This window comes from Tupaia chinensis, unplaced genomic scaffold (genome assembly GCF_000334495.1).
Source record: "Tupaia chinensis unplaced genomic scaffold, TupChi_1.0 Scaffold000032_1, whole genome shotgun sequence".
NCBI classification, from domain to species: Eukaryota; Metazoa; Chordata; class Mammalia; order Scandentia; family Tupaiidae; genus Tupaia; species Tupaia belangeri.
Window position 1 is genome coordinate 423536 of NW_006159462.1, and position 23458 is coordinate 446993.

Genomic DNA, 23458 nt, shown 5'->3' on the forward strand with positions numbered 1-23458 from the left:
TTAAAACTCTCCAAAAATATTATTTCCAAAGTCTGAAAACAGACTCCATTGGTCTGAAGTCTAAAAGAAGAAAAACATGTTCATTTGGGTAGGTCAGGAAAGTCTCATGATCAAAGAGTGACTACCAGGCAAATGGCAGGAAAATGTTCCATAAGAAGCAACAACATAACAACAGAAGAGTGCAAAGTGGACAAAAATCAGGAAAAAAAGAAAAGCCAAGTGTAGAAAATACACTCAAGAGGAGGATGAAAACAGCTGTAAAATCTACCCAAAGTGGATCAGCCAGAGGTATGGTGGTTAAGGTGGCTGAATCATGCATGGCCAACTGTGCACTTCAAGTCCCAAATCTAGCCGCTTGAAAAACACAACTGGTGCGTGTGAATGCATGCTCCAAATGCAGAGAGGAGAATGTAGGAGAAGTAATTGCAACCTGGCCATCGCCCTAAGGTATGCTTTCTCACTTTTCTCTCTCTGTCTCTCTGTGTTGAGCATATATATGTGCCCTATAGCAAATAAACAAACAAAAAAATCTGCTCAAAGTACAGAATATGGCAAAAAAAGAAATAAGCTTTTGGTGCAAGTAATATTAATAATAAAACTTTAATTTCTAAAGAGAAAGCTAACAGCAATATGAATGTCAATACAAACAGAAAGACCGTAATTTGCCCAAGCCCTACAATTTTTTATATATCTGTGTATTACCTATGTTATTTAATCAATAATTTTATTTGAATAGCATCACTTTCATTTTATTTAAATTAGATGACATCTATTGACTTACCTTAATAAAAATATCCATTAAATCACAAACATTATGTACTAGCTGTATATTTTCCAACATGTTTGAAGATAAATACATGGCCATTAAAATTTCAAAAGTATGTATATATTTGTTACCTAAAATAAACATGTGAATCTCTAGTTATAAAGTTAATACATGAGGGTCAGATAGTAGCACAGCAGTAAATCATGATGTTATCTACGGTAGCCTATAGGGGAAGTTTCCAGTTCAGTATGGTGACTTTCCTGAGTATAGTCTGGGCTGGCTGAAGGCTGGAGTGGATCATGGCATCTGGATCCTTTTTGGGTGTGCAGTTTCTCTCTCTCAATATCTCTCTCACTCATGGAAGAAATAAACAAACTTTAAAGGTACTACACTTCATCTACAAAACAATAACCCTAGATGAACAAAGAAAACTTGGGATATATAGAATGTATAAAAGAGACCAAAATCATGAGGTATTTTTGGAGTTTCATATATTCATTCATTATTTATTAATTCATATTTCAGTTATTCAATATACAATTGTCTGCCAGGTGTGTGCCTGTATGGCATTTACACTGCTTCTACTGATGAACATGTATTGATTGTTTCTTATGTATCAAGTGCTATATTTGTAAGTCCCCAGGATGATTTTATATAATGCTTATAATAATCTATCCAAGTAGGTATATTATTATGGAAAACATTGATCTGTGAAGAACTTAAACCATTTGCATATGAGCCATCAAGAATTTGAACAGAGGCAGTTTGACTCTAGGAACTTCTTTCCAAAGCTATTAAGATACTCCTCTTTCTATCCTCATAGTGCCCTTGGTGCAAAATACAATACATAAACAAAGAAGTAAAAGTTATAAATTTTATAACAAAGGACCTGAAAGATGCTGTAAATAAAGACTTCATAGAAGATATTCTGTTTAATTTCAATCTTCAGAGATGAGTCAGAGTTCAACAGCAGGAAAAGAAGAGGAGGATATTGTAAATGGAAGCAACAGCATGTTTGAAGGCGTAGACACTTGAGTCAGCACAATGTTTTGAGTAATGTCAGTATCTCTTTTGGAGAACCAAAAAGTCGTGGAAGATGAAGAAAGATTAGAAAATAATATGGAAAGTGACCAAGAAGCAATAGAAAAATTGTAGATAAAGGCTACATTTCCACATGTGCACAAAAGATAAGATTTTCATTTAGAGTTTCATCTAAGTTTTAATTGTCAGAGGGCATATGCACTCACCAGAGAGAGAGAGAGAGAGCACTCCCCAATGGGGTGTGATCATGCTGCAATCCTTTTGCCTACATTTTTCCATCCTGTCAGGATTTGCAGCATGCGTACACATGTTCTTTTCAAGTTACAACCAAGGCCAGCAATTCCTTGGTTGGCTCCTGATCCACAGGTGCTTAAACACTGCACCAATATTTTAATTGAAATGAAACTGGCATGTGAAAAGGATTTGAGGCAGTGCACTAGGAGTTTGTCAGGTCAGTTATGAGGTTGTTACAACTATCTAAGAAAAACATAATCAGATTCATTAATAAGGCTTGGGTTGATTATGAGAGATTTTAAGAAGCAGATTTAAAAGCATTTACTGATGGCATGCAAAGAAAGATAAGGAAGAAAAAAACTTCAAAACTGGTCATTTAGACTCTGGCATGAACAACAGGGTAGATGGTGATTCTACTCTCCAGAATGAGGGACACAAAAAAGGAGTTTTACAAAGAAAGCTAATGAGATTCAGTACTCAGGTTAAAGAGTGTGAAATACCACAAGGAATAACAGAATCTGGAGCTCTTGGCTACTTAGGAGAAATTGGTTAACATAAGTCAATGTTAAAGTACCAGTGTAGGTGGAAGATAAAGGTGACTATTTAGAGAAAAATAAAAAAATAAGGATCATCAAACATACAATCCATTTAATAAAGTTTTTAAGTTAATACAATTAAGTAATATTGACTGATAGCCACTATGTCAGTATACTGGAGCAGGGGCTGAGATTTCCATTTCAGTCTTCCTCTCTAAGTGTGAACTAGAATAACTGTAACTGGTAAGTAAACAAATTCCTAATTTTTTTTTTTTTTTTTTTTTTTTTGCTATAAGGCATGTGTGCTCGCCAGAAAGACATAGAGAGACAGAGCAACAGAAAGTGAGAAATCACTCCCCAGAGGGGATGGCCATTCCTCAATCCCTTCTCCTCCATTCTCCTCTTGGGACCTTGGGCACACATGTACATGCACCCGGCGTGAGTTTTAAGCCACTGGGTCCAGGACTTGAACCACGATCATCTACATGGGAGTCCAGTGACATAGCCATTACACAACTGCTGGTCCTGCAAATTACTAATTTTCATGATATAACCTAACATTTTATTTCTCTCTTGGTCAGGGGAGCCTTTGCTTTGATTAACTCCAGTCTTCCCTCTCTACTTTCCTTTCTTAGAACATTTACTGTAGATAATACATAAATTCTCTACCATTCCGAGATGTAAACTGTTCCCAGTCTCTAGTTTTACAAACCAGGAAAGCTTTTTCAGCAACCTGGAAGCCATTTCTTTAAAATGTAATTGATGAACGGACTGAAAAATTGTGGCACTTACTTATACTCCATGGAATACTATTCAGCCATAAAAAACAAGGCCATAGAATTTGATAGAAAGAGACAAATATGGAAGATTTGTTGCTGAGTGAAGCAAGTCACGCTATGAAAGAGAGACATTGCATGTCTTCACTTTGCATATACTGACTGTCCGCACTCTGTGGTAGAGACTGAAAGACCGGAGAACATAAAAGTATTAAAAATTGTAAAAGCACTAGAGACAAAGTGGACAGAGAGTGTGAGAGGAGAAGAGCATAGGGAATTGGGGGGAAAATGGAGAGGTAAGACACGTGGTACACAGAGAAGGTCTATTATCTGTTGACAAGGATGTGTATGGTGGTCTCAGCTGGGCTGGACTGACGTGTATATCATGCTGGGTAAAGTCTCTTCACAATCTAAGTGATGTATAGTGATTTAATTTATGAATAATACTAAAAAAATATAAATAATAAAAAATGTAATTGATTGTCACTAAATCTCAGTTTCTGTGGGAGGGTAGAGAACTAACTGAATAACTGAATTAACAAGCATAGATGACGTATCCAACTGGCCAATCTCCCCTACAACTATCCAGTTGGCCAATCTCCCCTACAACTTTCTCTTGTACTTTTCCTTTTTTTCTTTTTAAAGAGAGATTTTTGCTATAGAGTGCATGTGATTACCAGAAAGAGACAGAGAGACAGAAAGCAAGAAATCACTCCCTCAGGATAGATGCCACACTGGAATCCCTTTGCCTCCATTCTCCTCTCAGGATTTAGGCATTCACACACACACACCTGGTGTGAGTTTTAAGCTGCTGGGTCTGGAATCTAAACCACGGTCAATGTGGGAATCCAGTGTGTAACCATTACACTATCTGCTGGTCCCCCTTTTCTTTCTTTATAAAAAAGTTTGCTCCCTGAACAGGGTCTTATAACTCTAGGATACCCTTTTCCCATCTTTCCACTTTTCAGGGTCTGAGCCATGTAAGTACTTACGTTCCTGGTGTATTTTCAGGCCAACCTGGGGATTCCAAACACATGGGGATCAAAAACTGTGGCCAACCGCGTGACTTCCAGCCCTATAGTTCAGTGTTCTAATAACTGCATCACTAGTCTAGGCCCTCAGTACATTTCTACCTTTCAGAGTAGTTGAATTCAATCTCTGCAGTAGTCTGAAATAAAGTAGTCCTTGTCTGTTTAATGCTGTTGGTGAAATTTTCTTTGCCATAGTCATAAAACAGTACAAAGAGGTGAACCTATTGACAGAATAGCCTTCTTCCCATTCCCTCAAGACCTCAGACGGCAGAGCCATTTTTCAACATATGACTTCTACACCGCCTTGGAGGCTATTTCCATTTCAACTAGCAAAGGAACAGATAGCCATCACTTCTGTATTAATGAAGACAGTTGTAGGGTTGTACACTACAATTTAGAGTGTGCTTTATAAGCATTATTTAATTTGATTCTTTTAATAATCTTACAGCATTAAACATACTATTTCTTTTGCCAGTTTTACAGATGGAGAAAAGCCAGGAAACATATGACTTGGTAAGAAACATAGACCTAAGAAGTGGCAGAGCTGAGACTCAAATTTAAGTAATTAAATTCCAAGTTAGTAATAATTTCCATGATAGATTTATTGAATTAATTTTCTAAGACGAACATTTATGTAAGCATTTCTTAGTGTCTTTACCATAGATTTAATAAAGACAGAAGCGTATAGAAGTTTAAGGGCATAAAATATGCAGTTCAAAGATTTTTAGTATAAGTTGAGGTTCTAAACATCCCATTTTGAGTACTTTCTCAATAGTAACTATTTATTTATTTATTCAAAAAAATTAGTTTCTTCTCTGTATAAGATACATGCTATCTGCTAAAATAAAAGAAAAAAAAATGACACAACACTATCTGCCCTCAAGACACATGCAATTTCCACAAGAAAAACAGACACAGCTAGCATAAAGTATTATGACCACAGTCATCCCTTCGTCTCCAAGAAGGACTAATTCTAGTACCCCTATGGCTACCAAATTTTGTGGATGCTCAAGTCCTTTATATAAAATGATGTCGTATTGATTATAACCTACATATATACTCCCATATACTTAAATTCATCTCTAGGTTATTTATAGTATCAAATAGGATGTAAATACTATGTCAGTAGTTGTCATATTGTTTTGTTTAGGGAATAATGACAAGAAAATTATTTCATAGATATTTAGTACAGATATAACCCTCATGGGCCTGATGACATAGCACATATCAGCAACAAAATAGCATATTTTATTTTAGGTTACTTGTATCCATCAATTCAGAATCCATAGAAATGGAGGGCCTGGGACCAGCAGTTAACATAATGGTATGTCACTGGACTCCTGGTAGTCGACCGCGGTTCGCGTCTCGGACTCAGTGGCTTAAAACTCACGCCGAGCGCCATGTGTGTGCGTGCCCAAGATCCAGAGAGGAGAATGGAGGAGAAGGGATTGTGGCATGGTCATCCCCCCTGGGGGGTGATTTCTCGCTTTCTGTCTCTCTGTCTCTCTCTGTCTGTCTGGTGAGCACACGCGCCCTATAGCAAAAACCTCTCCAAAAAAGAAGAAAAGAAATGGAGGGTCAACTACAGGCTTGAAGTGGGTAGGGATTCTGGAAACGGGGGACTAACAGGTAATATCCTAAGAGCTTTTTGAAAGAGTTCCTGAAGGAGAAGTTGCTGAAAAATTTATATTAAAAATAAGTAGATAATAGGCTTAAAAGGGGAAGGATAGAATGAGCAAGGTCAGGAAATAAGAATAGTAATCTGCATAGAGGGACAAGAGGTTCCTTGTGGCTAAAATTTAGAGTCAGTGACAGAGTAAGAGACCCCTTATGTGGGTCTTTGGATTTTGTGAAGTGATTGTTACTTTCAAAGACTGTCAAATTTTAGTTGGCACCTAGGGAACTTGGTAAAAATGCACATTTTTCATAATGTATCTCTAGTAGTTATAAGGTGGGACCCAGAAATCTCACAGTAAATAAGAACCCCTATTCTGATTCTTCAAATCAGTTTATTGCTTTGGAGGACCACTCATAGAAAATCCAATAGAAAGTGTGTGTTCTGTAGCTCCAAGATTCTCCTGGTTAGCCTCTCAGGTTTCTGGGATGAAGAGGTGATTTTGATGTTAGTAAAATAACTGGTCTCTAAAGCATATGAGAAATATAAAGCAGATGTAATTTATTTGTTCAGTTTTATTTTACTAAAGCCTGAAGAAAGTCTCTAATAAATAATTTGAATTGGACTGTTGGTCCATTTTTATTGTTTTAAGTGGGAAGGAGAAATTCAAAATACCCAGTGTGTTTTACGACCTCTTTGAAAGTGTCAAAAGTACTTCAGACTGTATTCAGATAAAATTTCCTTGAATAAAAATGCTAGATAATTCTGGTAATTTGAAGCAGTAGATGTTCTTCCATCTGTGAAGTGGCACTTAGGTGCTCAGAAGAGAGTTGGGGACAAAGAGGTGAATTTTGATCTCTGCAGTTTGACAATAAATGAATTATATAAAGAGGCAAGCATTCTAGCATTCCATCTGACAAAATGACTCTGTGGAATTGTCCCTGATATAATTTATATGCAGCCTCCAAGACTATCAGTTGATGGTTCCATTTCTTTCCTTTAAAAAAACAAAAACAAAACAAACAAACAACTTGCTTTATTGTCCTCAGTATGGTAGATAATTATCAATCAGCTCTCTCTATCTTTAGACACTGGATAATGAAAAGAGAAAGTTATGAAAAACAAGTCATCTGTATCTATGATGAAAAGAAAAAGCCATAAACTAGATATTTTGTTGTTGCTGTTGTTTTGAGTTTTTGCTATAGGGCTGTGTGCTCACCAGACAGAGAAAGAAGTAGAGGGAGAGAAAGAAAGAGAGAAAATGAGAAGTAATCCCAAGGGGATGGCCATACCACAATCCCTTCTCTGATATTCTCCTCTCACGATTTTGAGCATGCACACACACATTTGCACCAGGTCTGATTTTTCAAACCTCTAGGTCCAAGACTCAAACTGTTTTCTACCATATGGGACTCCAGAGTCCTAACCATCATGCCATCTGCTGGCCTGGCAATAACTAGGTTTAAAGGACCAGAATTACAGAGCAGCACAAACTTGGAATTCTAAACCTCCTTTCCTTTCTTTCATCCCCTTTCCTGTTTCTGAATACCTAGCTCCATAAAGATTAGAAGCAAATGGTGATCTTTCAGAAGACCTGGAATTTAACATTACCTAAATACATAAAGAGGGGGGTTATTTTTAGATATGACACAAATTATGTCTATGAGAACTATAAATCATTTCTGATCTATGCATCAGATTGTTGCTCTAATTGCTTTTTCAAAGACAAAAAAGAAAAAGCTCATCAACATAAACAAGAATAAACTTCCAAAGAGAATATAATGTCTATGAATGAGAACGGGCAAGGCTAATTGAGATTCAAGAAAAACCTTCTATCCTCACAGGGAAAGTTTATCAGGCATGCAAGTCCAGCTTTGTCTTCAAGCATTTCTCCAGGAACTTTAGTTCCATCCTATTCACTCAAAGGATTCTCTTAGATATCTCTAGAGGGAGTAAGAAAGAACATTAGCCACAGTTATGCAGAGAGTTTGCTGTTGAGGGCAAGAGAATTCTTGCTTGACCAAGCATTTTTATGGAACATCCTGAAATTGGTTGAGCAAAAAGATAGTTTCTTTTCTTTTCTGGGTACTTTATTATTAATTTGATGCATGCGAAATCCATTTTCTTGACTTGCCAAATTGTTTGGCCTAGACAACTTTCTCTTTCTAAAACCTGCTAGCATTAACATTGCTACCATTTTTCCCCTTGCTCAATAGGCACAGAAGGTTGACCAGCAAGTTCACTACATAAGCAAATATCCACCTGAGAATTCTAGTGTCTGCTTCACACAGGCATGTTCATCTCTACACAGAATTCTCTTGGAACCCTTCCCCTCAACTTGGCTTAAAGAAAGTAGACTAGCATAGTTCTTCTGAACAACTTATAACACCAACATAAACACAGATAAATTTGAAAAGCTGAACAATTTATGACTCCAATAGTTGTAGATAGATAACTATACAAATTTCCTTTACTTTCATTTTACTGCTTATACAAATTAGGAATGGGATGACAGATGATATGTTCAGGATAGAAGTCAGTTAGGATCTACTTAATGAGTTCTGGAGGCAATATCTGGACCTAGATTTCCTATGTAGAGAAATATAGATTTATTTTTCTTAAACTATAGGTCTAAGTTGCCAATTATGAAGCAGTGAAAAAACTCAGCTCTATACTAGTTGATATGCATTTGCTCCTATTATTTTCCTGTTTTCCTTATCAAGATGGCTGCAAAGATACCAATGTTTGAAATTATTGATATTATGAACCTCCACAAGAAAGGAATGATCTTTCTTTCATCTTATTTCAGCATCTTAATCAAATCCTCAGTTCTGAGCCAACAGATTCATCTGACTCCTCCAAGGTATTTTGTTAACTGTAACCCTCTTTATCTATAAAGCAGTCTAGTGAATGTATTACATCATAAAAATCTAAAAAAAAAAAAAGAAAGAAAGAAAGAAACAATAGAGAATCAGATATGCAATAGGGCCTTGTGAGACTGGAAGGAAAATTATTATGAAGAGTCTAATAGGTGGACACAGGTGATCTAAGCAATGAGTCATTTCTAAATTCAAACTACATGTCCAAGTATCTGCATAAGAATTTGAAGGGAGAGGCAAGGTATGTCTCAGGGTAGAATACTTCAGGGATCAAGTCTTTTTAGAGAAGATGATACATCACTTCATGGCTACTATGTTGGGAACAGAATTAAACGGTAAAAGGGGCAGTAACACTGAAACCAGATAAAGAGGCATTGCAGTAATCAAGGCCAGAGACAATGGTTGCTGAGAGCAGGATGTCAGCAGTAGAGATAATAAACAGTTTATCTTTGAAAGGCAGAGTAAACTAACAAGTTTTTCAAATGCATTGTGTATGGTTGTGGTAGAAAGGAGTCATGAATGGCTCGGAGTTTTGGCCTCAATCTCTGAAATAATGGAATTGCCTATTAATACTGATGGAGGAAATCTGTGACCGTAGCAGAAATGGAGTGGTGGAGGGGGAGGTCAGATCAATTTTTGGACAAGCAAAGTTTGAGATTCCTATTAAATATCTCAGTAGAGATGATAAGTAGGCAAAGTTGAATACATGATTCTGGACTTCAGTGCAGAAAAATAGGTTGAGGTTATAAATTTGAAAAACATTAGCATATAGATGTTATTTGAAGATAGAGACAGAATGAAAATTACTGAAAGAGTGAGTGAAATAGAGAGAAGGCAATATCCAAGACCTAGCTTTGGACCATTCACTCAATCAGAAAACATGAGGAGAAGCCAGGAAAGAGACTAAATGGAGCCTGAGTAGTATATCTAATACAAAGAAATAGAATAAAGTATATCATTTGTAAACTTGTTTAAGTTATTGTCCGTAAACAGTAAGCCAAACTATAGGTTTAAACTATTGAGAAAATATATTTTAAAAAGTAAAGGGGTAAGGGTTTCAGATGTTATAACAAAATAACAAACACATTTGGACCTCCCATTTTTGGTCTGCAAATAAATCCTTCTCATTTTTCAGTCCTCGTAAGTATTTTTCAGTAACATTTCTTTTAAAAAAAGTAACACTCACAAATGAATAACAAATCCTGAGACTCAGGAATTGTTTTCTTCTGTGACTGCAACGTAAATAGGCTAATTCATTTATGTCCAATTATTATGCTTTTCAAAACAGAAAAATCTAAATGACTTAGTGCTCACTGCTTAATATCTAAGAAGAGAGCGTTCTAGTTTAATCTTAAGTCTTATGGTATCTCTTTTGAATTCTTCTGGGATTCATGGGTTGATTTATTACTGGCAAATACAGAAGTAGGCACTTGTAAAGTAGAAATGCATCTTAGAAGTAACTTGAAAAGGTATGTCAGAAACTTCATGTTTTCTTCTTCTTCTTTTTTAGCTTTTTTGGAGAGGTTTTTGCTATAGGGCATGTGTGCTCGCCAGACAGAGAGAAACAGAGAGATAGAAAGTGAGAAATCACCCCCCAGGGGGGATGCCCACGCCACAATCCCTTCTCCTCCATTCTCCTCTCGGGATCTTGGGCATGCACGCATATGCACCCGGCGTGTGTTTAAGCCACCGGGTCCGGGACGCAAACCGCGGTCGAGTAAGGGGAAGTCCAGTGACATAGCCATTACACTAACTGCTGGTCCCCTTCTACTTCTTTTAATCAATTCATAATTTTTTAGAATCCAGTGGAGTATATATTCCCTAAGCTTTGAGGAGAAAGAATCTCAACTGAAAATCATTAGAACAGAATGAACTAATCTTTTCTAGGGGAAGAATATAATGGAATGTGTCTTGTTTAAACTTGAGAGTTATAATGGGCCAGAGGAAATGAACATACATGAGTAAAGATATGGAAGAGGAAAAAGAAAACAGAAAGGGAAAGAATGGCATTGTCAGTAGAGAGCTATGTATGTAAGCATGTGGGGAGAGACAGAAAGAAAGAGAAATGATGACAGTAATGATGATACAGATGCTTTGTATACATAACAGCTACCTTGAATAGGAATATGGAGAATGAAATAGATTGTGTGAGAAGCTTCCTGCTTACTTCACTAAACACAGCTTTGGCACAATATTTCAATGAAAATCAAAGTAAAAATCTTTGTTACTCATCAATGCTCCTTGAATCACTTTAGTATAGTTTCTGTATATTCCTGAATCGAATTATATTTACAATTGTACAAACTCAGTTGCATAATTATAATTATAAAAAAATGTGCTAAATGGTTAAAAAAAAAAGAAAACAAAACTGTAAGACATGAGTAGAAGAGCAATGCAAAACCAAAAGGACATTGGAGATGTAATTTGAGATTGAAATGACAGTTTGGGAAAGAATGCATAATTAAAGATAGAATTTTCCAGCTAGACTCTAGGTGGAAGAGGACTGGACTTAAGCACTGTTATACAATTTCACAAATAAGAGGAACTCAAGAAACTTCTTCATGAAATAACTACCCTGGCAGAAAGTTGTTAAATAGGTCCAGAGGACACTAAATTTCTTGAGATACTGGGACACTTTCTCAGAATAGCATGATTGGTGGCCAATATAGAGCTTTTGAATTGTTTTCCTGCCATAGCATACTTTCTAAGGGATTGGTTGCTTTGGTTGGATTTCCAAATAAAGTATCCTTGAGGAGTCAGATGGTGTTACAATATAAAACACAATGCTCTGTGAGACACTCACACATGGGAAGAATCTTGGTTCAGAACCAGAGAACTCTCCAACTATGCCAGGCACACATGTGTCCATGACCTAAGCTTGCTTAGGCTAGGGATGGATCACAGTGTCAAGATCCTGATGGGGATGTTGGCTCACCCTCTCTTTCTTGGAAAGAAATATGTAAACATTATATAAATATGTCCTTAAGAACCACTAGTTCAAAGCATTCTTTCTAGAAGGGTAACCTTTTCTAATGTTCATGAAAAGACTACATGAGCTCGTAGAAACACTGTTGTCAGTTATCAATAGCATTCTTGTATTGCTTATTATTGTTGTTGTTGTTAAATGAAGAAATAGTTATCTGTAATCATGTCTCTATAGAAAGTGGAAAAATGTACCCATCCATCAGGAGAGTAACCTGTTTTATTCAGCTCACTTAATTTTTTTCTGTTACTTTCTTGATTCTTTAAACATCTGAAGTTATGATTCCTGTTCTACTGTATTGGGCAGTAAGTGCTATGTGTAGACTCATAACCATCAAAACTTCCATCTGGTAGTACATTACCTGAGCTACCTGGTGCACACAAATATCCAGATAAACTTGAGCTGAGTGCAAATGTTGGAACTCAATGGTATGACTATTTGTTAAACTCATAAAAGCAAGACATTCACTAGGAATAGGACAAAAAGATTGGCAGATCACAAGTACCTACAACTAGTTCGTGGCAGAGTGATCTACAAAGCGATTCACCAAATATTCACAGACTTGTTCCTCAGAACAAAGGGATCTCATGTGCCTGATGAAGCAAATAAAAGCGGAACAAAATAAAATTATTGTGGCTATATCAAAGAAAGAAAGTCAGCCCAGCTGCAGTGGCACAGGAAGTAAAGTGTCCCTTCATAAGACAGGAGTCATAAGGGAAGGCTCTGGTGTAAGAAGATCTCAGCCTGACTTGAATATATTGGACACCTCTTGGGGTGTGCCTATGATCGTTGCTGACTGAAAGTCTGCAACAGGGGGAAGGGGCACATCTCTAAATGTCATAAGAGTATGTCAAAGGTATCTCTTTCTCTCAAAATAAACTTAAAAATAAGAAAGAAGGCCAAGTAATAATGTTCAGATTATGTGAGTTATAGACAATGAGGTAGATATATTTTGGCAGACAATAGGCAGAATGAAAATTTTAGCCCCTTAGAGTGGTCCTAAGATGGTTAGAATAGCTGCATGAAGACAAATAGGTTTCCAAAACTCAGCAAGGAAACTATTCTGATGAAACAAATGATAGACCTTAAAATGTGTCTTTTGAGAACAGCCCTGTAGTTTGGTGGTTAAGAGATCTAGATCCTATATGGCAAATCATACTTTGAATCTTAGCCCTAGTGACAAAAACAAAACAAAACAAAACAAAACAAAACAAAACAAAACAAAACAAAACAAAAAAACACTGGCTGTGTGTACCCCAAATCCTAAAGGGATGAAGAAATGGTGGAGAAGGAATTGTGGTATGACCACACTCCATTGGGGAGTATTTTCTCCCTCTCCCTCTTTTTTTCTTTCTTTTGCAAGTACACATGACCTCCGGTAATTTAAAACAATGTATTTTTAAAAATTGCCTTCTGCATAGCAATATTCATCATAAGAAAAATTCTACTGACTGGAAATCTTCTGGGATTTTACTGGGTTATTAAAGGATTCTAGGATTTGAGGGTTAGAGGTGGTTCTAGTTTCTATTCCTTGCTATGGTAAGAGAAATCCAGTGGCCAATTGCCTCCATGAAAAAAAAAATATATAAAAGAATAAAGAGAAAGCATCATCTTACACATGTTTCAAAATACACAAATATACTATTAGGTAAAGAGAGAAATAAAATCTACATGCGACTTTGTTACACCCTTTACCCTCATTTTCCAAATTATCTAGCACTTGGGCTGATAGAGGGGACCTTGAAGGACATGATATAAGTCAGAATGGATTTAACCTCAGAAACCTTGTAAAGAAATTCTTACTTTAGAATCATATTATGGAGAAAAAGGTAGGTATCTGGCGTGAAATGAAAACATCCCAAAAGAAAAGACTCTTGTGAGAAAACCGCATTTCTGTAGGGTTGAAATTGGTGAGGAGGCTCACACAGATAACAAACATAGAGCTTAGAATATGCAGATAAGAAAAAGAATGAATGAATGTGGGGCAGCAGGGCTGTGAGGCAGAGCACAAAGTAAGGGAGAACTGTTTATGCAGTTGCTATGAGTGGGAGACTTTGCAGAGAGAAAGGAAGAAGAGTTTTAGGAAGCTTTCTTAGTGAAACATTATGAAAATCCCTGTTAGCCCATTAAAGGGTATCTACAATAACTGTTTACACTATTATCCATGACTTTAAGATGTTTCTTTGGAGACACTATGGAGAGACTGGCCCAAGATAGAGCCAGTTATATTCAGGCTACAGTTTCAGTGTGGGTGAAGGAGTCATGACTCATTAAACTGAATTAAGGTGATAGTTTGTGGAATTCAAAGAGACATGACTTCAGTGATGGCCACAGTAGCATATTTTGTTTTCCATTAGCAGAACTGAAAGATTGCCAGTCTTTAAAAAGTCTATAATCTATCTTCTTCATGGTGAGATTGGATCAACCCATTGTAGAGAAGGAAGTTCAAATTTTCAGAAAGCCTAAATTTATCCTTACCTAATGCATCATTGCTGACCTTCAGGTAAGTGAATTAAATTTATAACCCAATTCTGTACAACAATTGTATTTAAGATATCTGAAATGAATCAAGTTCAGCTGTGGAGTCATAGAACTGCAGCATTTTATAATAATCATTTCTCTCTTTTGGTTTGGCAATCCTTATTCAAAGTTTATTTCACTTTTCTCAAAGATTTTGCAATTATAAGGTTGAGGCCCAATAGACATGAAAGATCACTAATTTACCAATATGTCTAAACTTCTAAAAATGATGATAGAGAGGAATAGGGGTAGGGATAATGATAATCTCTAAGTGAATTAAAGCCACACATTTTATTTTTTATTTTTTAGAATTTTGCTATAGAGTGTGCATGCTCAAAAAAGATAACACAGACAGAGAGACAGAAAGTACTACCTCAAAGGATGCCATGAGGCAATCTCTTCTTCTCCATTCTTCTCTTGGGATTTTGGGCATGCACACACACATCAGAATGAGTTTCAAAGTTCCAAGACTGGGACTCAAACCACGATCAACCACGTGGGAGTCCGGCAATGTAACCATTACTCCATCTGCTGCTCCCAAAGTACCACATTTTCTTTTCTTTTCTTTCTTTCTTTCTTTCTTTCTTTCTTTCTTTCTTTCTTTCTTTCTTTCTTTCTTTCTTTCTTTCTTTCTTTCTTTCTTTCTTTCTCTTTTTTTTTTTTTTTTCCTGGAGAGAGATTTTTGCTATAGGGTGCATACACTCACCAGAGAAACAGAGAGAGAGAAAGCAAGAATCACCCCTCCAGAGGAGATGACTATGTTGTAATCCCTTCTCCTCCATTCTCCTCTCAGGATTTTGGAAATGCATGCACACATGCCCGGCGTGAGCTTCAAGCCATTGGGTCTGGGACTCGAACTGCAGTTGACTACATAGGAACCCAGCGACATAACCATTATGCCATCTACTGGTCCTGAGTCCCACATTTTCTCATGAAAACATATTATGCTGACTTCTTGTTCTCTAAGTTCTAAATAACAAATAACTTTCTACTTTCTAATTTAATACACAACAATTCACATGTTTAACATTTGTAAGTTTAACAATATATTTATTCTAGAATGTTTTGTGTGAATAATAAAATACAAGTCGAAATCAGTTGTATTAATCAGAACATATGAATATGTAAATTTAAAAATTGATTCTATATAAAATGTTTAATATGAAAATTTTTAAAATGCTTTAGCTAAAATGTTAAGCATAGGGGCCAGCAGGTGGCATGGTTAAGGCATTAGACTTCCACATAGTTGACATGGTTTAAGTTCTGTACCTGGAGGCTTGCTTTTTCATTTTCTCTCTCTCTTTCTCCCTCCGACTCTCTGTGTAGAGTGCACATGCCCCATAGAAAAAATAAAATAATAATAATAAATGTTAAGTATATGTTTTAGGCTATGAAAGTAACTTAAAAGATGAACTAAAATAATAATCAAAATTCTTCTATTAAAATGTGGACTGTCTAGAACGTAAGCAGAGAGGGCTCATAATAATAATTCTCTATTTAATTGGGAATGGAGGCTGTGTAACAGCTTGAGGAAAGGTGAGAGGAGGGAAAGATTTTAAAAATGAAGAAAAGAAAAATATGTTTTCTTCAGCTAATCTCAGGCTTTTGTTGTTAGTATCCAAGTAGAACTGAGGGAAAACTAAAGGAAATCAATACAAACTTTAATTGGAATCTAAGAAATCAAACACACTTAGTTATAAGGGGTTGACAGTAGTCTGCTTTGTTGGGTGACAACTGACTTAAATGTGGCCTGGAATATGGCAGATAACCTGGCAGGTGCCACACTAAGATTGATTCTGGCCTCCTCCTTTTGCCTTTCTTGTCTACAACCTCATCCTCAGTGACATTTCCCTTTTAGTGTTGGATCCACAAACAGGCAGGTGAATCAATTACATGCCATTGTATTCACACACACACACACACACACACACACACACACACAAATAAGTCTTCAACTTCAGAAAATTAATAAATGCTCTCTTCAGGATAGGACTAGCTTGTGGCAGGGTGATCAAGGTACCTGAATCCTACATGACTGACCTTGACATTTTTGTCCTGGACATAGCAGCTTAGAAAACATTCTGGGAAAGCAAACAAACAAAAAGCATGCTGAGCGGGCACACATGTGTTCATGCTGAAAATCCCAAGAGGAAAAGGGACTGTGGTGTCCCTTGGGGGTTAGGCAAGAGCAAGAGCTCTGGCAAGAGCTCCCATACTACAAGGGAAAACAAAAACTTAATAAAAACCTCTCTTTGGGAATTTTGGAGGGCCTATTGTCTTGTGCCAAACTATAGCTTTGAATATCTTTGCCCTACTTGTTTTAAAAGTTAAATCCCACTAATTTTTTACAAATAGAAGAAAATCTAACTGATTTTTTGCACTCTCAAACTAAGTAGTGAATCATAAGATTATTTTGGGGGATTCAACTCACTATTTTTATCTTCCTATGCAGCTATTTATCACACATCGCCTAAACTAACACCCAAGTTAGGCAGAAGAAGATCCAGCAAAAGTCAATTAGCTGGAGGTAATCTTTGTGTCTGTCTGCTGAGATTGAAAACAACTTTCAGGATAGAGAGACTGAGATCATGTCACTTCCAGCTGAAGTGGCTCCTCATTAGCCATAGGATAACTTTGAAACTTCTTAGTTCTGTTTGCAGTGTGTCATGCTATGGACTCCTCCATTCATTTATTAGACCCATATCCCTCTGTCCTCCACTCCAGTCACACTGAACCTTATGCATGAAACAGAAAAACTTTTCTCTCATCTACTTTCCCTTAAAATATAATGAAGATTTTTCTGACCCATTCCTTAAGTCTGGGTCAAGAAGCATGTTAAAAGACTGAAAGGACTCAAGAGCAAAGTATGATAGAAAAAAATGAATGTTGCATTCCATTTTTCTCTATTTCAGTTCTTTATTGTGCAATTTCATTATATTTTTAAAACAGTATCAGTTATAATTGTTGCCAGAGTAGCCCCTACTGAACTTACAACATTTGAAGTTGGAAAAGAGCACTGAAGTAATCTAGTGTGTCCCCTGATATTACAAATGAGAAAGCCATTAGAAATAAAGAGGAGAGAGGCACTAATTGAAGGGGCAACTAGGAAAACATAATTACATTGCCTGGGAAATTTCCTCCTGACACACTATGAAAATGTATAATCCAATGAAAGTCAGCAATTTATAGGTAATATTTATATTCTTTGATTATCTGTTATACTTCTGAAAGCTATATAGTAAATAGTCTCAATTTATTAGCTAGAAATTGAGAAAACAAGTTTCCACTGCTAGTTTAGAAACAGGTAAGAAGAAAAAGCAAGAAAAAGAAGAAAATATTTAAAAAGTGATCACCTAGGGACCAGCAGGTGGTTAAGTATTGAACTCCCACATGGTCAACCACAGTTCAAGTCCCAGACCCGAAGCTTGGAAATAACTCTGGATGTATGTGTGTACATGCCCAAAATCCCAGGAAAAGAATAGAGGAGAAGGGATTGTGGTGTGACCATCTCCAAGAGGATGATTTCTCACTGAAATATTTAAAAAGTGATCACCTAGGGACCAGCAGGTGGTTAAGTATTGAACTCCCACATGGTCAACCACAGTTCAAGTCCCAGACCCGAAGCTTGGAAATAACTCTGGATGTATGTGTGTACATGCCCAAAATCCCAGGAAAAGAATAGAGGAGAAGGGATTGTGGTGTGACCATCTCCAAGAGGATGATTTCTCACTGTCTCTCTCTGTATCTCTCTTGTGAGCACATGTGCCCTATGGCAAAAAATAGATAAAAAAAGCCATCTAAAATGTGTTTCATGGTATCTATACTCACATAAGATATATATATATACACACACACACACTCATGTAAGATATATATATATATTATATCATTTTTAGCTTTTTTAAAAAAAATCACAGTGCACACCATAAATAATTAAAGTCCCCTCAAAATATGACTGGAAAATATATACTTAACTGTAACTACAAAGTGTGCTAATGAGCATCTATACATATGACCAGTTTTTACCATTTATTAATGTATATCTTTTTTTCATTTTCAGAGAGATTTTTACAAGGGCATGTGCGCTTGCTGGAGAGACAGAAAGAGACATAGAAACAGAAAGCAAGAAATCACTCTGCCACCCCCTGACAGGGGGGATAACCATGCCACAATCCTTTCTCCTCTATTCTCCTCTCAAGATCTTGAGCATGCACGCACACACACCTGGCCCTGGTTTTAAGCTGCTGGGTCTGGGACTCAAACCATGGTCAACTATGTGGGAGTCCAGTGACATAACCTTTATGCCATCTGCTGGTCCCAGATCAATGTATATCTTTTAATTAGAGTTCTTTTTGCACATTTCTGAAAGATTTCTAGAAAGAATTATTTAACCTGAAAAAGTGATAATGCAATTCATTTAGCTATATGTATAATATATAATACCAAGTGATATTTTAAGACAAAGATCGTAACATTCCTGGTAGACAATGTGTTTTCAAGTGTATAATAATGCTGTATTTCTCACTCAGAGTAGCACTTGCCTCCACATCTTGGAATCGGTCCACTCCACATGACTTTTCCATCCATAAGGATACATGTAATGGTTTCTGTTCCTTGGGTTTTAATAAATCCTTCTTCACAAATAACGGAAATTGAACTTCCTAATTGAAAGTTGTCCCCAAACCGCCGAGCATTGATTGGTATTCCCGGATCCGGGCACTCATTATGTCCGAATGCTTTAGAACAACAAACAAACAAAAACACACATATAAGCAGCATGAGTGAGTGCACAAGAGTCCCTTGTATATTTTGAGTGAGAAAATATGATATTTAAAAAGGTTGTGTTATGTTCAAGGTTTCTTTTATTTATTTTTTAAATTAGAGTTCCTCCTCTGATCATCCCCATTTGTCTATGATGTGTAGTAGGCATGATTGTTTTAAAATACAAATTACCCCTAAAATTATAAAATTTCAAAATAGAACTATTTATGCTTATTTTCAGAGATCACAAGGTGAAGACTACAGACATTCCCATTAGAAGCTGATTGGAATTCTAATTAATGTGAATACAGAGCAGATTGGCTATATCTCATTGGAAACTTTTCTTGTGAGTCACTCTGTTGGAGACAGTTTCCATGTGAGAATTAAAGTGAAATGTCTTGATCTAGTATGAAAGTCTTACAATTCCTACATAATTTTCCATGACATTTATTTTCTGCCGTTTAGAAAAACAGAGAGTTAACTCTTCTGCAGTGATTGTGTTCTTGATACTGTACTATTAGGATATCAAGTTAACATTTAGTACAGCCTGATGAACAAAGTTACCACCATCTACTATACAGAGTAATGTTAAACTTAGAAAAAGTTAAGTAACTTGCCTTAGGTCATAAAGATAGGACTCTATAGAATAGAAATATTTCCCTTAGTCTGGCTTTTAATTTTTTCTGAACACCCTCTGTATCTTGGGTTATTTATTTCAGGTTTCCCAGGAGTATGTGAGTTTCTGAGGTTAGGGACACTATATTATTATAGAAACAGAACATGGGATACAAAAGCATATCTGCATAATATTCTTAAGTTATCATATATTTTAGAGCTAAAAATATTGTGCTTTTAAGACAAATAAAATTGTAAATGGACGATATATATGCCTCTACTATATTATCTATCTATCTATCTATCTATCTATCTATCTATCTATCTATCTATCTATATGTGTGAAAAATGTTAAGAGGATTATCATATAAAGTTAGCCATGTTATACATCAAGTCTCTATGACATTTGTGACAACTTATTTAGTTGTATGCAATTACACATCGACAACTTATTAGTAACAGCATTCACCACTAGTGTCACTTTGAAAAGATAACTACACTTTGTTACTAATTGCCAAAGCTTAGCATTGAATAAGCTGATGGTTGTAAAGAGCAAAATTCTTTACAAAGGTAACATTAATGGATGGAAACTAAATTCTACTGTTATGTGACACTTAAATATTAACGCATCAGGTTGGTTAAGATCTGACAAAATGTAGAAGCTTCAAGAAAAACAGAAAAAAATCACTAGTGTTCTATGTTTTCAGGTAAAACATTTGCAAACATGTGAGTATAATAACCCACTAAGATGTGTTTCCCTTTATGTGATTTATTGTTTTGCTATAGTTGTAAATAATTATAAGCAATTTTAGATAAATAATATTCATTCTTCTAAAATGCCAAAAAAAAAGAAATATGGGTTAAGATACAAGCTTAAAAAATTTTAAGATAGTTCAAATCCAGAGAAATATAATAAATACAACAGCATAATATGTCAAGAAATTAGCTCACTGGGACCAGCAGTTGGCGTAATGGCTGTGTCGCTGAACTCCCATGTAGTCAACCGCGGTTCACGTCCCGGACCCGGTGTCTTAAAACTCACGCCGGGCACGTGTGCGCGTGTGCCCAAGATCCCGAGAGGAGAATGAAGGAGAAGGGATTGTGGCATGGCCATCCCCCCTGGGGGGGGGGTGATTTCTCGCTTTCTCTCTGTCTCTCTTTGTCTGTCTGGCGAGGGCACGCGCCCTATAGCAAAAACTTCTCCAAAAAAAAAAAAAAAAGAAAAAAAAAAAGAAATTAGAAATTAGCTCACAATCCAGCTAAACAGTAGTAGTTAATGTTTATTGAGCATTTTCCAGGTATTACCTATTCTGTGCTAAATTTGCATGTATTGCCTAGTTTACACCTTATATGAACCCAATGTGGCTTTACTGATGTGAACACTACAGTCAGCTATAAAACTTAAAAAATATAGCAAAGCTAAAGTTTAAAATGTTATTTCCAAAATTATATTCTTCAGCACTATAATAATAGTTTTTAATAAATCTGCTAAGTGGGCCACTGCCCTAAAGTTAACAATTTTCTTCTTTGTTTTCATTCTGTAGCCTGACAAATTTTTTCTTTGGAATTGTAAATCTGTACTGTCATTATTTATTTATTTATTTATTTATTTATTTATTTATTTATAGTCTCCTTTTTTTTCAGTTTTTAAAATGTTTTGCAGAAAAGATCTATGTCCCTTTTATAGTTGCATAGAAACAATAGGGCAAAAATATGATGTACAGCAGGTTTGAGTTTCACTAAGTTTTAATATAATGCGTTGGATGATACAATAAGATTCTTGGAAAGCATTTCCTTAATATCAGGCTTCTCACAAACAAAGATAAATGACGTAGTCAGGAGTAAAATGTGGTTGGAAATCAAGATAAAATTATCATTTTGACATACTTAATATCTATGGCTTAAGTTTTCTGATCTGTGCAACAAGAAGGCTGGTATACACAATCCCTTTCAAAATGCTCATTTCTAGAAATACATTGTATGGACACAAACTGAAACTTACTGTTGTAAGTGATGTTAAAGCCACGTCCTGACATTGAATGGTCAGCTTGAAATTCCAGTCGCAGTATATGACTATTACTTGTGAGGTGGGAAGGGACTTCAGCTCCAGTAAAGGTTCCAAGAATTGGGGAATCTGGAGAGTCACCATCTTTAACAGCAAGGAAGTCAAACTGGGATTCCAGATCAAAGTCATTGAAAGAAAGGTGAATCCGGCTCCCTGGATCTGATATTATTGTCCAGATGCAATTTAAATTATTTCCATAACCTTCTGGGTAATCAGGAGAAAGAACTGTTCCCATTGGTGCAGTAAAGTTAGAGAGGCAAGGAACTGGTAAAATAGAAAGATTATAAAATACAATAAATATTCAAAAGTAATAATTTACTTTGTTTTGTTATATTCTACACTTATGATAATTTTTAGATAGATATAATGATACTAAGCAATATAAATTATCTTATACAACAAAATGTTACCATTTTACATATTACAAAAGGCAACTAGTTCTTTGGATAAACAAGACTGAACGATTATAAGGGCACAAAAGTATAATTAATAGCAGGATTTTGGGAACCAGCAGTTAGCGTAATGGCTATGTCACTGGATTCCCATGTAGTCGACCGTGGTTGGCGTCCCGGACCCGGTGGCTTAGAACTCACGCCGGGCGCATGTACGTGCGTGCCCAAGATCCCGAGAGGAGAATGGAGAAGGGATTGCAGTATGACCATCCCCCCTGGGGGGTGATTTCTCGCTTTCTGTCTCTATGTCTCTGCCTGTCTGGCGAGCGCATGCGCCCTATAGCGAAACCTCTAAAAAAAAAAAAAGCAGGGTTTTTATATTAATCGTGTTTGTGTTAGAAAGTTATGCCAAGTTTTAATTTCTCTTCTTAGAAAACATATATCAGAGAAATGTACAAGAGGGTCTTCCAAAAGTTAATGGAGCATGTGTATTGTGAAAAAAACTGCAGGTCAGCCCGTAGGTTGGTGGTTTGGGTGGCTATATTCCACACAGCGAAGCTCAGTTTGAGTCCCAGACTGGTGGCTTGAGAAACTTGCTGAGCATGTGTTTATGCATGCCCAAAATCCCAAAAGGAGAGAAAGAGAAAGATGGAGGAAAAGGGATTGTGCCATGGTCCATTCCCCCTGAGTGATGTTTTCTTATATTCTTTCTCTGTCCTCTTTCTGTCTTTCTCTCTGTCTCCAGGGAGCACACACATCCTCCAGCAAAATAAAAATAAATTTGTATCCTGTATGGCTGATCTTGGTTTGCATCTTGGCGTTGTCAGCTTGAAAAACATATCGGACCTGTACCTATGCATGTCTCAAATCCCAAATGAGTGGAGAAGAGGAGGAAAAGGATGAGGCATGGTCATACCCCATTTAGAAATGCCTCCCTCTCTTTCTTGCTCACTTGCACTCTCTGGCAATAAGAAAGAGAAAGATGAAAAACTGCATGAATTTCAAAATTATTTGCATTAAAATAGATGTGTATTTGTATTCCATATTTTCAGGAACTTTTGAAAGTTCATTCATACGCAGGTTACTATAGAAAATAAAGAGACTCATAGGGCCAGCAGGTGGCATGGTGGTTGATTGTGCTGGACTACCACATGATCAACTGTGGTTTGAGTCCTGGATCCAGCAGCCTTCTCTCTCTCTCTCTGGCTCTCTCTCTGTGTGTGTGTGTGTGTGTGTGTGTCCTC

At 36.4% G+C, this 23458-nt stretch overlaps 1 protein-coding gene across 1 annotated transcript in view; it reads right to left on the reverse strand.

Moving 5' to 3' along the window:
- Positions 1 to 23458, reverse strand: part of CSMD3 (CUB and Sushi multiple domains 3) — a gene marked incomplete at its 3' end in the record, with an annotated part of 1277483 nt that overhangs the window by 423416 nt on the left and 830609 nt on the right. Inside the window, exons 15-16 of the mRNA XM_027771421.1 lie at positions 21760 to 22086; positions 18923 to 19117 (exon numbers count right to left, since the gene is read on the reverse strand). Coding sequence (XP_027627222.1) covers positions 18923 to 19117; positions 21760 to 22086 — 522 coding nt within the window. The remainder of the gene's footprint in view (positions 1 to 18922; positions 19118 to 21759; positions 22087 to 23458) is intronic.